The sequence below is a fragment of the Callithrix jacchus genome, chromosome 22 (assembly GCF_049354715.1).
Source record: "Callithrix jacchus isolate 240 chromosome 22, calJac240_pri, whole genome shotgun sequence".
NCBI lineage: Eukaryota > Metazoa > Chordata > Mammalia > Primates > Cebidae > Callithrix > Callithrix jacchus.
Genome location: NC_133523.1, coordinates 45,232,523 through 45,249,694, shown reverse-complemented (window position 1 = coordinate 45,249,694; position 17,172 = coordinate 45,232,523). Strand labels below are relative to the sequence as shown.

The following is a 17,172-nucleotide window of genomic DNA, read 5'->3' as shown; positions in this document are numbered from 1 at the left end:
ATTTATGATTATATATAGGAATAACTATATCTCTAATTCTTTTCTAATTCTATGTTTATCTGAGAACATGCTGAGGCTTCAGACCCTTGCCTCGGCTCTTGCAGAGTTTCCCCCCACATCAGTCTTTTTGCCACTTGAAGCCAAAATTCTTAGTTTCTGTCCTTGTTGATAAGAGAAAAAGAGGAAGGAACAAAAGAACCCCATGCCTCTAGACAGTCGCCTCTCTCTGGGAAGGACCCATTACAAGACAGTGAGTCTCTCTCCTCTCTCTTTTTTCTATTTAAAGTAAAACCCTTAAAATGGCTTGCATTTCCAGGCATATAAGATTTATACGCTTTTTATTTCCTATCCTCACTCTGGATGTTTACTGGACAAGGTCCCAGTGGTATGGATTAGCATTCTGCTGTTTTGACTTCACACATTGTTATCAAAAAAGAAAAAAAATGGGGATGAGAGTTAGTCCAAACTGTACTATTTTGTAAGCCCCCCAGCGTTTTGCAGAGCTTGGTCAAAGTGAAACATTCCACAGGGTTTTGGGCCATGAGAAAGATCCTGCCCAACCATCCTGACCATAAGACACAGGAACATCCTTATCCTACCCTCCTGGGCAAAGGCCCAAGGAACATCCCTATCACATTCCGTGGGAGTGGATGCCAAACCGCCTCATCACGGGAACATGTTATCAACATTTTCCCAGGCATCAGGCCATGCCCTGCTTCCAGACCCCTCCCACCCAGGCCTGAATTGCCCCAGCCTGTAAGCAGTGGTGGGCATTGGCACCACTGCAGGTATGCTGGACACAAATGCCTGCATTTGCTGTTGAGATGCTCTCTCTCTTCGTATGTCCTTCTTTAACCTCACCTTCTCTTAAAGCTATGCAATGAGCTCCACTTGCTCTGGCCTTGTAGGTAGCTGCTTTTCTTTCCAGGGTGACCCAATCTGCCTCTGAGGGGCTGGGAGAATGAGAAGTGACAGCAGTAAGGAATGCAGCAACCAAGGAGGCAGGGCTCTCAGCAGCACCTGCTCTTGCAAGGTGCCATGGGGACTCAGGTGCGGTTGCCCTGTCACAGGTTAGAGTCAGGTGACTGGATCCTTTCACCCAGCTCCCCTCCACGGACATAGTGAAGCCAGCGTTCTGTCATCCTCTCCAACTTCACTGTGGGGGAATCGCTATTCCCCAGGAGCCTGTTGGCCCATGGCTCTACCAGCTGGAAGTAGAGCTGATGATAGAGCCACGGGCTACCCGGTGGCCAGCTCACCATCCTGACCAGCTCTCTCTGGCTGGAGGCCAGTACTTTGCAACTTAAGAGCCAATACAGGCCAGACCACTACCAAGGCCTTAGGTCCCCAGAGGAGCATGTATGGCTTAAGGGGGGGACATGCCCTCCAATAGTGGCCCATGTCAAGGGCCTGATCCCAGAAAGGGATCTGATGTCCCATAGAAAAACACCCCAATTATGATAGGACCTGTCCTGCAGCAGCTGTTGGGGAACCTGAAGCCTGAGAGAGCCGTCCACAGCCACCGGAATTTCTGGACAATCTCCAAGGCAGCAGCTGATGACAGCAGTACTAAGCTGCATGGAGCAGCAAAATCGAACACCAGCAAGCAGTAGTGCTGTCCCAGACGGACCCGGCCATCAGATGCAGGAAGTGTGTGAGCCGTCCACATGCACAGACATTGGGATTGTTTCCAAGACGTAGCCAAAAGCCTGCCTGATAGGCCAGTGGTATTAAATGAAACTCTTCACGTTTCTCTGTCAACTCAACTGGTAGTGACTGTCCTCAGCAGCCACCAGAGGCAGGACAAAAGAACATCAGGAGGGGATCCACCTGCCCAGGCCGCTTTGGGGCAGCCTCACATTGTGAGTGTGGGTGCGGCTTCCATGATGCAAGCAGTGTTAAAGTTTGAGAGGTTTTAGTATTCACAGACCTTTGGAGGTCCATGAAACATCTGGAGGCCACACTCAGAGGAGTGAGAGAACAGGCAGGAAGAGAGCTGAGAGGGGGTGGCACCTGGCAGTGTATATCAGGAAGTGGGGTGTGTGGTGCACTTCAAGTTCAGGGGCAAATGTCTGAATGGTTGGGGATTAGGATAGGCACAGAATTGAAACTTGTCTCTACCGCCAACGACTCCAAGTTTTTGGGGTGACTACAAGGCTGAGATTGGGGTCATCTGGAGCTCCTCATTCCCATGTCAGTCACCTGGGTTGGACTGACTCAAATGCTGAATGAGGCTGGGACTACATGTGGCCTCTTGAGCATGGCGGTCTTAGGGGAATCCCATTTCCTGCATGATGGCTGCCTTTCTCCAGAGCACGTTCCCAGGAGAACCAGAAAAGGCTACATGGCTTTTTTTGACCTGGACTCGAAAGTTATGTGGTGTCATTTCTACCACATTCCATTGTTCAAAGTAGTCCCGACCTCACCCAGTTTCAAGAAACGAGGGCATAGACCCTTCCTCTCAGTGGGAGGAATGTCAAATAATTCTGTGGCCATTGTCTTTAAAACCACTGCACCAAGGTAACTGCATGGATTTGGGAGCCATCATTGAGATGAGAACTCGAGGAGAAGCAGCATTTGGTTTGCTAGAGCGGCCATAACAAAATGCCATTAACAAGGCGGGGTCAAACAATAGCAATGTATTTTCTCAAGGTTTTAGTAGCTGGGATTTTAAGATCAAGGTGTCAGCAGGGCTGGTTCCTTATGAGTCCTCTCTCCTTGGCTGGCAAATGCCACCTTCTCCTCATGTCTTCATGTAGTCTTCCCTCTGTGCCTGTCTGTGTCCTCATTTCCATGTATTATAAGGACACTGGTCATAATGAATTAGAGTTTGCCCTAATTGCCTCAGCTTTGATTATTACCTTTTTTTTTTTTTTTGAGACGGAGTTTCACTCCTGTTACCCAGGCTGGAGTGCAATGGCATGATCTCGGCTCACTGCAACCTCCGCCTCCTGGGTTCAGGCAATTCTCTTGCCTCAGCCTCCTGAGTAGCTGGGACTACAGGTGCGTGCCACCATGCCCAGCTAATTTTTGTATTTTTAGTAGAGACGGGGTTTCACCTTGTTGACCAGGATGGTCTTGATCTCTTGACCTTGTGATCCACCCGCCTCGGCCTCCCAAAGTGCTGGGATTATAGGCATGAGCCACTGCGCCCGGCCGATTATTACCTCTTTTAAGGTCCTGTCTCCAAATATAGTTACATTCTGAGGTGCCGAGGGTTAGAGCTTCAGCGTAAGAATTTTCTGAGAGTCATAATTTCATCCATGGCACAGAGGTGTGAGAGGAGATGATGACACCAATGCTGAGGATGAGCCTGAAGGGAGAGCTGAGCTCAAAGTGATGTGTCTGGACATCACGGGCAGGTCTGAGCTGGAGACAGGGATCTGGGGAATGTTCGCTGAGGTGTAGTTTAAGCACAGATAGGTTCACCAGACAGAATGTGAAACAGCACATAGAGAGGTTTATGTTTTTACTAAGATATCTGTGATATTTATTGCACTGGAACTCATATTAAGTGCCTTGTATCACCAATCTTATTTGTTCTGCTCCAGAAAAGACTTCTGTAAATATCTTTTGTCTCATTTCCAGGTGAGGTGATGGAGACTCATTCACTCCGGTTAAATCAGGGGTCAAATATGGCCCAACACCTGTTTCTGTGTGGCTGACGAGCCATGAATGGCTTTTATATTTCTTATTGGCTGAAGAAGCAAATGAAGAGTGTTTTGAGACATGTACAAATTATATAAAATTCATTTAGAGTGATTTAAATCGTGTTTTTTGGCACGCAGTAGTGCTCATCATTTCTCTGTTGCCTGTGACTGTACTGCCGTAACAGCAGAGCCACGGAGCTGGGGTGGAGACCCTCCGGCTGGCCAGACGTAATGTATGGACTGTCTGGCCCTTTACAGCAAATGCTTGGGACCCGTGGGTTAACTGGCTTGTCCATGCACGGAGCTCATGAACAGTAGGCCTAGGATGCCAGTCCAGCCAATCTGGCTTTGCCATGGCTGCCTTGTAATTTACTGAGAGGCTCTGCTGCTCACAGAGTTCATTTTAGACCTTTCTGCTACCAAAAGAGTCAGGGATTTTTGCTTTATACGCAGAAATTTTCCCCACTCAGGTCAACCCCAAAGCCACTTCCTCTTCAGCTTTACTCAGTTAGGCAATGGAGTTTTGTTCCATCAGAGTGAAAGTTTATTTTAAGACCTGTCTTTTGTTTACTTGCCTCTAGCTATTTTTGTTGATTGGGGGCCATTTGGTAGCAAGGAAGAAAACCTTTTTTTTTTTTTTTTTTTTTTTGAGATGGAGTCTCACTCTGCCACTCACACTGGAGTGCAGTGGCACAATCTCAGTTTATTGCAACCCGCCTCCCAGATTCAAGTGATTCTCCTGCCTCAGCCTCCCTTCTCCTAACCCTCCTAGCTGGGATTACGGGCATGTGCCACCACGCTCAGCTCATTTTTGTATTTTTAGTAGAGACAGGGCTTTGCCATGTTGGCCAGGCTGGTCTCAAACTCCTGACCTCAGGTGATCCACCCACCTAGGCCTCCCAAAGTGCTGGGACTACAGCGTGAACCACCATAAGCAGATTACAGGCCGCTTACATTTTAATAGAGAGAGTTTATGGGAAACATGCAGAGGCATCTAGGAGCCCAGTTTTAGGAAGAACAATCGGGCTTCAAAAGACTTGCAGATTTGTTTGGCAGTTAGTCTCTGCCGGGTCCTTTGTGTCTTTTTCTTCTCCTGACATCTGGCTCCTTCTCCTTAGTGCATAATGGTGTCCTCTGCCATTTCCCTTATTTTAATCCCCCCCACACCACCACACACACAATATTTTGGTTACCTTGTGTCTCTTAAGATACATCTGTGCTTCTTACCCTTCCTTGCTTGGGAATCTTCTAAAAACCTTCTGGGTATTAGGACCCAAAAATAATTTTTTTTTTTGAGACGGAGTTTGCTGTTGTTACCCAGGCTGGAGTGCAATGGCGCGATCTCGGCTCACCGCAGCCTCCACCTCCTGGGTTCAGGCAATTCTCCTGCCTCAGCCTCCTGAGTAGCTGGGATTACAGGCATGCGCCACCATGCCCAGCTAATTTTTTGTATTTTTAGTAGACATGGGGTTTCACCATGTTGACCAGGATGGTCTCGATCTGTTGACCTCGTGATCCACCCGCCTCAGCCTCCCAAAGTGCTGGGATTACAGGCTTGAGCCACCGCGCCCGGCCCAGAACCTATTATTTCATAAAGCCCACCACCTCTTTGCACTAGAAACCTACAAATGACTTCCACTGGAGCCAAAAATTACGGGGTTAATCTTGGCAATGTGCCTGTTGACTTCCCTGCCTCCCTTCAATCTCCCTGTGTTTCTGGTCTCCATTCTTCTCATCTTCATCTCTGCCTTTCATTGCTTCCCTTTAATTCTTCTCACTGTAACCGAGAGGGGGTCCTGATCCAGATCCCAAGAGAGGGTTGGTTCTTGGATCGTGCGCGAGGAAGAATTCAGCGTGACTCCGTAGGATAAAGTGAAGCGAGTTTGTAAAGAAAGCGAAGGGTTAAAGCGTAGCTACTCCATAGACAAAGCAGCCCTCAGGGCCGCTGCTTGCCTATTTTTAGGGTTATTCTTGGTGATATACTAAACAAGGGGTGGATTATTCTTGCCTCGCCGTTTTAGACCATATAGCATGACTTCCTGAGATTGCCATGGCATCTGGTAACAGTGTTACACATGATGGTGTTAACCTGTCATGGCGCTGGTGGGAGTGTAACAGTGAGGACGACCAGAGGTCACTCTCATCGTCATCCTGGTTTTGGTGGGTTTTGGCCAGATTCTTTAATGCAACCTGTTTTATCAGTAAGGTCTCTGTGACCTTTATGTTGTACCGACCTCCTATCTCATCCCGTGACTTAGAATGCCTTCACCATCTGGGAACGCAGCCCAGTAGGTCTCAGCCAAATTTTACCCAGCCCCTATTCAAGATGGAGTTGCTCTGGTTCCAGTATCTCTGACATCATCACAGTACTTGCTCTTCTCTTTACCTTGACCTTTGGAGAGAGAAGGGGCCTGGACACCCAGATTCCTTGGCCCTTGATGTTGAGAGGGTTGAACCTCTGCATCCCACAAAGACTGAGGTTGAGAAGCAGTCAGGTACTTTATTTTCTAAATGGACTCACCCCAATCCTCAAATGCTATTGAACAAGTAGTATATTGATGTATTCTTGGGGCCATGAAAAATCAGAAGGAGCTCTGGTTTCTGTTTCCTGTTCCCCAGCTGGTTTCAGTTCTCTTACTCCTCCTGTCCCTTGGGGCAACTTCTGCTGTGAAAAAATTATGTGAGAATCACTCTCTCCAAGAGACCAGGACCTAGAACTTCCCAGAGCAAGGACCCAGCTGGTGGAAAATAAAATTCAGATGAGAAACATTTCTCGGGAATGGGGAGCTTGTTAAGGGCATACTTAATAGACTCAGTGGAGTACAATAGACTCTTTGGAGTGACTAGAAGAAGAATGTGAAGTTGAAGAATAATTTTTTTAAAATATAAGAGATTCTAGAGAGTATCAGAGTGCTAATAGGAATGATAGAATTTAGAGAAAGTACTGATACTGCAGGAGACCGAGGGAGCAAGTAAAGAAGGGAAGTTCTGGAGTAAATGAGGGGTGAGTTTTGCAGGACCAGTGGAGGAACACTTGGGAGTTTTCTCAACATTGAGGGAAAGGCAGAGAACAGTGGTGCAGGAACTGGCAGGAGGGGAATCCGGTGCAGTAGGAGGCAGAACTTGAGAGCACGACGGGGGCGGGCGGGTCAGAGAGGAGTTTTACAGCTTTGAAAAGAAGAGCAGAAGGGCCGCAGTGATTATTACGGGTAATGGGAAAATGAGTGTAATGTGGAAGCAGTCACCTTTCAGAGCAGTGATGAGTCTCCACATGAAGAGACTGGTCCTACATGGTGCATGGGACCCATCACTAGAATTCAGCTCTTCCTCTTCCTTCCCAAGAACTGCAGACTTAGGCTGGTCCCCTCCCCTCTCAAAACCCTGATGTCCTCCTCTGTCCCACAATGAGGATGAGTACAGTCAACACGGAGCTTGTTGAGACCAGAGGCAAGAACGATGAGAGTGTGATCCTGTGACTGCCACAAAGAAGGCGTGCCACAGAATGCTGTCTGCTGTGCTTTTGTTCCTTGTGAATCAGGTGTTCTCCCTCAAACCATGGTGGAGTCATCCTGGCACAGCTTTTTCTCACTGGCAGGAATCTTCCCATCCTTGCAGAATCTCCTTATTAATTGCTTTTTTAAAAAAACCCTCAATCTAAGTTTTACCTCCTTTATTAAAAACTAATCCAAAATGGATTACAGATTTAAATATGCAAAACGACTAACTTTTGAGAAGAAAACATAGAAGAAATAGTGAAGACTTAAGGCTAGGCAGAGAGGTCATAGACAGGACACCAAAAGCGCAATCCAGAGAAGAACAGTATAAATTGGACTTAATTAAAAAGGAAAGTGTTTACTGTTTTGAAAGTTACTATTCAGCCTCAGAGTCAATTAAAACATTTTTTAACAACATATCAAATCATGACATTACCCTGCTCTTCATTCTCCAGTGGCTTCCAAATTTCAAACTCAGGCTCACCAAGCCCTACCGGAACTAGCGCAGACGTCACTTGCTGGAAACCGGTTCTCCCTTTCACAGACTAGCAGATGAATGCTGGGTCCGTTTCAACAGATGAAGAGACAGAGAACGAGGCACTCAGATCAGTGACTGTAACGATTGAGGGAAAAGGGTAATTTTGTGATTGATGGAAGGCAGCAATGAAGGTTATCAAGAGAATAAATACAGTTTCATGTACTAGAAGGGAGAGTGCCTGAGAGGCTACTTTATTTTAGAGGCTCGGAAAACCATATCCTGAGGAGGTGACATGTAAGCTAAAATCAGAATTACATGAGCTGCTAATGTGAAGTGTAACCACCCAGTGGGTTCACGTTGTCTGCTGCCTAGACAGAGTCAATTTATCAAGGCGGGGAAATTACAGTAGAGAAAGAGGAAGTCACACCGAGCCAGCTATGTGGGAGACTGCAGTTTCATTATTACTCAAAGCAGTCTTCCCCAAGCATTCAGGGAGCAGAGTTTTTAAGAACAACTTGGTGGGTAGGGGGAAGCCAGGGAGTCAACAGTATTGATTGGTCGGGTCAGAGACAAAATCATAGGGAGTTGAAACTGTCTTCTTGCACTGAGTTAGTTCCTGGGTGGGGGCCACAAGATCGGATGAGCCAGTTTATCCATCTGGTTGGTGCCAGCTGATCTATCAAGTGCAGGGTCTGCAAAATATCTCGAATACTGATCTTTGGAGCAGTTTAGGGAGGGTCAGAATCTTGCAGCTTTCAGCTGCATGACTCCTAAACCATAATTTCTAATCTTGTGGCTGTTAGTCCTACAGGGAAATGTAGTCCCTAGGCAAGAAGGAGGTCTACTTTGGGAAAAGGCTATTACCATCTTTGTTCTAACCCATAACCTAAGTTTTTCCCAAAGTTAGTTCAGCCCATGTCCAGAAATGAACAAGGACAGCTTGGAGGCTAGAAGCAAGATGGGGTTGATTAATTCAGATCAATTTTGCAAAGGTGGTTTCAGAAGTTCAAGGGAAAATATATTTCAGGCAGAGGAGTGGTTAGTGCAAAGATTCTGAGACAAGAATAAGCTTGGTGTGTTTGAGAAATAAAAATATTATCCGTGTAGTTACATCATCATTGATGAGAAGAAACGTGACATGAGAGAAGATCAGAATATGCAGGAACCAGATAATATGAGGCTTTCCTAGAGAGGATTTAAATGTTTGTTTTGTTAGTGCAACGGGAAGCTATTACAGGGCGTTAATCAGGGGAGGAGCGAGGTGATACACTATGAAAAAGGTTTATAAAGATGGATTGCTACGAAGCAAGAGTGGGAGCAAAAAGATGAAATAGGAGACTATTGCAGGTCCAGATGGTGATGGACTGGAGCCATGTGATAGTGGTGCATAGAAAGGAAACACAGATTTGGTCGATGTTTCTGACATAGAGTCAATGTGATTCGATGCTGCATTACAGGAAAATACTCAGGAATAACTCCTATTTGATACTTAAGATATTGGGTAGAGGGTGGTAACTTTTTCTAAATTTGGAAATGATATAGAAAACATGGCAATCAGTTTTTTGGGGAAGAATCAGATTGATAGGTCTGTTTTGGTCATGCCACATATAAATACTTCATTTAGATTTTCAAGTGGATGCAAGGAGGGAGGTAGATATCAGTCAGGACTTCTGAGAAGAGGTTATGATGGAGATTTGGGAGGGGTCATCAATGGACAGGTGAGATTTCAAGTTACAGGAACACATTACCTAAGATGACTGCATCGATTCAAATAGATGAGGGAGTCTAGAATTGAGCGCAATATTTAAAAGTCAGAAAAGAGTCAATCAAGGAAATTGGGAAAGAGAAGTCACTGAGGCAGGAGGAAAACCAAACGTGTGATGTCACCAAGAAAATTTTATAGTTCAAGGACTGGTCAACTGAGTCATATATGCTTAGGGGCTTAATATTCCATTGTTACCTGACAGATGGTAGATTTCCCCCCATTGGAATCGTAGGCAAGCACCAAATGTCTGAACCGCCAGTGAGGTAACATGGCAGCAGATGTCACTGTTGTCCGTAATAAGAGTAGTCCCCGTGCAGTAATGACATGAAGCCATATAGAATGGCTTGTGGTGAAAATGTGAGATGAGGAAGTAGAGAACTGAAGTGGAAGTGTCCCTTGAGGTTGCTGTCGAGAAAAGCAGAGATTGTTTTTAGTTTAGGAGGAGGTGTGCACTACAAGGAGGGTTATTTTTTTTCAATTCGTAGATTAGAGAATGTATGTATTTGCTGATGGAAATAACAAAATCAAATTTAATGATGCAGGAGAGAGAGAGAGAGAGAGAAGGAGAGAGAGAGAGAGAAAGAGAGAGAGATCACCTCCATCTCTTCCTCTCAATACCTATTCATTTCTATTAGTTAATGTTTTATCATTCCTCTGTTTTATTTAATAGTATGGAATATTTTAATAGAAAATACAGAAGTGGTCAAAGTAATATGACAGTCTTGAAATGGAGCAAAATATCAACATTATTATTTCAATGAGAAAGTAAGTAGACATGATTGGCATTTCAAAACACAGTTCATAATTACAGAGTTTCCATAGCTAAATAAAACTAATTAGTGTAAGTACCTGAGTGTCAGATGGTTAGATGATAAAGAATCAAATGAGATTTTTTTTTTTTTGAGACGGAGTTTCTCTCTTGTTGCCCAGGCTGGCGTGTAATGGTGCGATCTCGGCTCACTATAACCTGCACCTCCTGGGTTCAAGTGATTCTCCTACCTCAGCCTCCTGAGTAGCTGGGATTCCAGGCGTGCTTCCAGCTAATTTTGTATTTTTAGTAGACACAGGCTTCTTCCATATTGATCGGGCTGGTCTCGAAATCCTGACCTCAGGTGATCTGCCCCCTTGGCCTTCCAAAGTTCTGGGATTACAGGCTTGAGCCACCTTGTCTAGCCCAAACGAGAAATTTTAAAGCAATAATAATTATGTTCAGTTTTTTAGAGAGCAGTAGACCTTTTTCTCCCGTCTCTGGGGGAAAACACTAGATATGACATATCAGTCAGGGTTCCACCAGATAAATGGAACTCATACATATATGAGATGTTCGTTAATGAGACTTTGGAAGCTGGCTCAGTAAGTCTGAAATCCATGGGGCAGACCATCAAGAAGGGAAGGCTGGAAACTCGCAGGCTAGAGTTGATGCTTCAGTCCACAAACAGAGTTTCTTCTTCATGGAAACCTTGGTTCTGCTGTTAAAACCTCAGTTTTTTGTTTCAGACTCATTTAGATTATAGAGGATAGTCTTCTTTACTTAATGTCAACTGGTTGTACATGTTAATCATATCCAAAAGGAAATTCACTGCAACATCTAGAATAATTTTTAATGAAGAGGACACTGTAGCCTAGCCACACTGACACACAGAGCTCACCAGCAGAGTCCATTCCTTTCATCCTGTCACCAATAAACCCATAAACATCTCCTTAAATCATGTTTGTTTAATTTCCAAAGAAAGGCAAGAACGAAGTTCCCTTTCACCTAACATGATACACCTCTCTTCCCTATAACTAAAAGTGCACTGACTCTTTCTCCAGAAGAGGATGCAGAGTCCTTGGGTGGTGATCTCTTTCTCTCTCTCTTTTTTAATTTTTATTTTTGAGACAGAGTCTTGCTCTATTGCCCAGGGTGGAGTGCAGTAGTGTGTTCTCGGCTCACTGCAACCTTTCCCTCCTGAGTTCAGGTGATTCTCCTGCCTCAGCCTCCCAAGTAGCTGGGAATGTTGGCGCACACCACCATAGCAGGCTACTTTTTGTAGTTTTAGTAGAGACAGGGTTTCATCACGTTGGTCAGGCTGAGTCTTGAACTGCTGGCCTCAAGTGACCTACCCACCTCGGCTTCCCAAAATTCTGGGATTACAGGTGTGAGCCACCACCCTCATCCTTCCTTCTTTTTGATCTCCTCTAACATAAACAACATGATGTAAAATTATCTATTATTAATATATTTTATGTTAGATAATGAGATAAAAGAGGAAAGAAAACAAAAATGTTTGATAGACACAAATTTACTCATGACAAAATAAGAAATATTCATTAAAATGATAGTCTTCACTTCTGCACCTGATCCCATGAGCATGGCTGGTATGTATAAGCACCATCTTTCACTTCTCATTCCATATTCCATTTTCCCTCAGCTGCTACCTCAGTTGGTCATGATCTGTGCCTAGTGGGAAAACCCAAACCTTCATTCCTGAAAGATCTGGGGCATTAGCGGATCTTGATATACTTGTAGTTTTACATCGATTTTAATGACAGAACAAGGTAGTACTAAGAGATACTCTGATGGGTCTCTTGTATTCCAGATACGTTCTTCATTATCTCTATTTTTTTTTTTTTGAGACAGAGTTTCGCTGTTATTACCCAGACTGGAGTGCAATGGCACGACCTTGGCTCACCGCAACCTTCACCTCCTGGGTTCAAGCAATTCTCCTGCCTCAGCCTCCTGAGTAGCTGGGACTACAGGCACGCGCCACCATGCCCAACTAATTTTTTTTTTTTGTATTTTTAGTAGAGACGGGGTTTCACCTTGTTGACTAGGATGGTCTCGATCTCTTGACCTTGTGATCCACCCGCCTCAGCCTCCCAAAGTGCTGCGATTACAGGCGTGAGCCACCGCGCCCGGCCCCATTATCTCTATTTAATATGGTAGCGTACCAATTTTCTTCTCAGTAGTCAGGATCAATCACCCATCCCTACAGTAACCCCCTTCTTTGCCTGCTGATTCAGAGCAAGAGGAGCGCAAAGTAGTGGTGGGCAGTGGTACCTTCCAGTTCTGTAGAAACGTTGTGTCTCTGGGTGGATACATTTCTTCATTTGGAACTAAGACCTCAGAGTCAACACAGCATAATGTCATGAGGATGGCAGACATTTTTCTAGTGGATCACTAGGGGTAATATTGAGTGGTACAATTCCCATTTTTACCCCTTCGTTCCTGGACCCTTGGATTCTAGTTATGGGAGAGAGAGAGCACCGCATACTGCATGCTGATTTTGAGTATACAAAGCTTCCTAAAGGATATTGCCCCAGCCCAGCAGGTTATTGCCTGTTAGCTGGCGCTGGGGTAAGTCTTCAAAAGATCGCCCCACCATTCCATCAAGCCAGGTAGTTCAAAATGGTGGACAATAAGTTAGGACCAGTGAATTCCAGGGTGTGGACCCATTGCCACAGTTTATTTGCTGTGAATTTAATCCCTCAATTAAACTGATGCTGTATGGAAAAGCATGATGATGGACAAAGCGTTTTGTAAGTCCACAGATGATCAGTTTTGGCAGAAGCATCATGTAAAGAGTTAACATCTATTCCAATAAAAACAAGGCCCTGCTTTTCCCGTGAGGGAAGTGGTCCAATGCGTCCAACGTGCCGCTGGGGAGCTGGGTGATTACCCCCGGGAATGGCGCCGTATCAGGGACTCAGTGTCCATCTCTGCTGTGGGCAGATTGGTCACTCAGGAGTGACTGTAGCCAGATTGGCCTTGGCCAGAGAAAGTCTATGTTGCTGATCCCAGGTACACCCTCCATTCCTGCCACTGAAACTGTAGAAGCAGGAAACATGTTGGAATGATTAAGGAAAGAAACCAGAGTTCTCTGAATGTATCTAGTTCTTCTTACGGTATTTTGCCTGTAACAATAATGGGATAGGAGGTGCCAACTGAGAAGAAATCGTACTTGATGTACAACAGCATAACCTATGTAAACATGTTTTAATGATCCCTTCTCTAAAACTGGGCTCGAAATTCCTTTTCCACTCCTGTAGTCTCGATACCCATCATGACTGGTAAAACGTTTACTACGATTTGACTCTCTAGAATGATCTCTAGAGACTGTGGAAGTCTATACTTTCCACTGACATCTATGTTTTATATTTATCTCATCCCACATACTGTCTTTATAGGTAATTCCCGCTCCTCCCACTCCTCCCACAGAGAGGTGAGGGTTTTCCCCCCTCCATTTCAGTCCGGACCAGGACTTGTGACTGCCCTGGCCAATGGAGTATGGCAGGAGTAATGCTACATCCCTTCCAAGTGTAGTTCATGAAAAGAATGGGCCGGGCGCGGTGGCTCACCCCTGTAATCCCAGCACTTTGGGAGGCCGAGGCTGGTGGATGATGAAGTCAAGAGATCGAGACTATCCTGGTCAACATGGTGAAACCCTGTCTCTACTAAAAATACAAAAAATTAGCTGGGCATGGTGGCGCATGCCTGTAGTCCCAGCTACTCAGAAGGCTGAGGCAGGAGAATTGCCTGAACCCAGGAGGCGGAGCCAAGATCACACTATTGCACTCCAGCCTGGGTAACAAGAGCGAAACTCCATAAAAAAAAAAAAAAAAAAAGAATGAAACTTCCATTTAACACTTTCTCACTCAGATTACTCATCCTGGGAGATACCGTCAGCCATGTTGTGAGAATACTCAAGCAGTTCTGTGCAGAGGAAGCAACTTTCCAGCAACAACTCATTATCTATGGGATTTTGTCACCTGGAAGTGAATTTTCTAGCCTCAGTCAAGCCTTCAGATTCCTGCAGCCTCAGCTCACATCTGCCTACAGACTCATGAGAGATTTCAAGCCAGAAACACTCAACCCAGAAAACTCCCGAATTTCAGAGAAACTGTGACAGATAGTAAATGAGATTACTATTATTTTAAGCCACTGCTTTGAGAGTGATTTGCTACGTAGCAATGGATAACTAACACAGGGACAACCTGGTATAATATTAGCTCAAGTGTGACTTAGAACAGGTGAAACGTTATGCATCGTCAGGAGTTTTATCAATCAGCAAACCTCCCAACTCTGTGTGGGTCTCACAAAATCTCCATCAATTTTGTGAGACCCCCACACAGTTAATTATTTGACTATATCTTCCAAAGTTTACTCTGTGATTGCCATTTCAACTGGAAGAGAACACACTGGCCAAGAGGGACCCTTTGACACCACTTCCCTACAAATTGGGACAGGAAGTTAGTGTTAGGACCTGAGGGAATGAGAGTAAGGGACATGGTTATTGGAGGAGACATTGGCTCTTTTTGTGTCAGAGTTTGTCTTTCCTTTTTCATTTTGTTTCTCAGTAACTATTATGTGCTTTGTGTATACATACACAAATCTGATCCAGACTTCGTTGGTTTACTATCTGTGGTAAGATTTGAGGCGTAAAGGGTATGGGGGACTTTTTTTCTGTTGGATTAGTGACTCTGATCACTGTTGCTGAGAACTCTTCTTTCTTTTTTTTTGCCAATCAGTTTGAGCTTATGAGGTTGCTCAGGTTAGCCTTGAACTGATGGCCTCGCCTTCACGAGCGCCATGACCTCCGGCGGGAGCCACTTTGGACCCCCCAGAACTCTTCTTTCAAAAGAACAGAATTATGGACAGCTTAGCTTGCTCACACCTGTGATTTCAAGACCAGAGAGTTCCCAGAGGGGCTTGCACAATATGTTGGGGATAACAGCCTTGCTCTTCAGATTCGCTTTCCTAACTGGGACTTCTGCTCGTGTTCTCCTCTCAATGGCTGTGTCATCACCCTATATGAAAAAGACCATTTGTTCTATAGTGTGGACCAAAAAGATACATCTGTGTTTCCAATTCTCATGGTCTAATATTAGTTCTTATTATGCTGTCTAGTTAAGAAAGCATTCATTCAGCTGCTAGAAAGCAGGGGAGTCATTGCTAGGTATAGTGGCTCACACCTGTAATCCCAGCACTTTGGGAGGCTGAGGCAGGCTTGAGCCTAGGAGTTCGAGACCAGCTTGGGCAACCTGATGAAACCCCGTCTCAAAAAATAAAAACAGAAAAGCAAAAATAAGCCCCACGTGGTACGGTGGTGCGTGCCTGTGGTCCCAGCTACTCAGGAGACTCAGGTGGGAGGATCACTTGAACTGGGGAGGTTGAAGCTGCCCTGAGCCATGATTGCACCACTGGATTTCAGCCTTGGTGACAGAGTAAGACCCTGACTCAAAAACAAAAGAAAACAGGGGAATCAGATTGCACATTACAATTTACTAGGGAATACATAAAGGGAACAAAGTTAATCTGTGATTAAATACAGATTATTGCCCTCTGCTCCAAACTTTGTAAGACAAGATGCTTTGAGGCTGCAGTGACCCAATCCGTATTCAACAACAACAAACACCTCCCCATTCAATTCTGACAGAACAGCATGCAGTTAACTAGATGGCATTTGGAGCTGGGGGAGGCATGAGACGGAAAGGTAGAAAGGAACCGCAGTTGAAGAGTCCCCAGCATCCCAAGGTCATGAAGCATTTACATGGATTTTCTTTCGTCTAGTGGCACTGGTAACTCATAGAATGGATGAGATGCAGGAGAGATCTCCGGCCTCCATAGTCTCTGGAACGTGCATTCTGGAATGAAGGGGGCTTCCTGCATTTAAAAAACAAAGTTACTGGCCGGGCGCGGTGGTTCACGCCTGTAATCCCAGCACTTTGGGAGGCCGAGGCGGGCGGATCCCGCCAAGAGATCGAGACCATCCTGGCCAACATGGTGAAACCCCGTCTCTGCTAAAATATAAAAATTAGCTGGGTGTGGTGGCACGCGCCTGTAGTCCCAGCTGCTCGGGAGGCTGACGCAGGAGAATTGCTTGAACCCGGGAGGCGGAGGTTGCAGGGAGCGGAGATCGTGCCATTGCACTCCAGCCTGGAGCCTGGCAACAGAGCGAAACTCTGTCTCAAAACAAAAACAAAAAAGTGACTTGTACAGATGTGCTTAGAAATTTATTCTGCGGGAGCTAGCCAAGAAATAATCAAGCTTTCCGAGGGTTGTCTCCCAATGCAGTCGTAGAACTTGAGAGTGAAGCAAGACTTGCATTTGCTTGTTTTTGCCTTTTATCCGCCACAAGATGGAGCTCGATTTCTAATGCGTTAGTTTTCAGGAGCACTGGAGGCCCAAGCCAGTCTTGCCGGCGATGGCTTCCTGCTGCTGCCTTTGACCCTCAGGTCCCCCTGTCCCAGCAAGCATGAGTTTAGAGAATTGCAGACCGGCTTTCCTTCTTCCGCAATCCCTCGCGCTCTTCCTTCCCAACTCGGACCCGGCAGCATGGCTCCCGCAAAGAAGAAAAAGGGCCGTTCTGCCATCAATCAGGTGGTGACCGGAGGGAGGACACACCATCAGCATTCACAAGTGCATCCATGGAGTGGGCTTCCGGAGGCGTGCCCCTCGGGCGCTCAGAGAGATTCGGAAGTTTGCGGTGATGGAGATGGGAAGTCCAGGTGTGTGCATCGATTCCAGGCTCAACAAAGTTGTCTGGGCCAAAGGAATAAGGAATGTCTCATACTGAATCCGTGTGCGGTTGTCCAGAAAACGTCGTGAGGATGAAGAGTCACCAAATAAGCTCCATCATTTGGTTACCTCTGTAGCTGTTACCACTTTCAGAAATCCACAGACAGTAAATGTGGATGGGAACTCATCGCTGATGGTCAGATATATCAAATAAAGTTATAAAATTGCAAAAAACATATTGCAGCACCTATGTGAATGGTGTCCTGCCTCAGTGGTGTCAGCCTAAT

General features: G+C 45.5%; 1 protein-coding gene across 9 annotated transcripts in view; it reads left to right on the top strand.

Moving 5' to 3' along the window:
* ZNF577 (zinc finger protein 577) overlaps window positions 1-17,172 on the top strand; it is a 109,032-nt gene that overhangs the window by 50,286 nt on the left and 41,574 nt on the right. Inside the window, exon 6 of one of the 9 annotated variants that reach the window (XM_078361263.1) lies at window positions 14,027-17,119. The exons of 6 other annotated variants lie outside the window; for them this stretch is intronic. In XM_078361263.1, coding sequence (XP_078217389.1) covers window positions 14,027-14,064 — 38 coding nt within the window. In that variant the 3' untranslated portion in view covers window positions 14,065-17,119. Of the gene's footprint in view, window positions 1-3,588; window positions 11,729-14,026; window positions 17,120-17,172 lie in introns of those variants that run through there. 2 more of the 9 variants (XM_078361262.1, XM_078361256.1) reach the window with 2 other exon arrangements.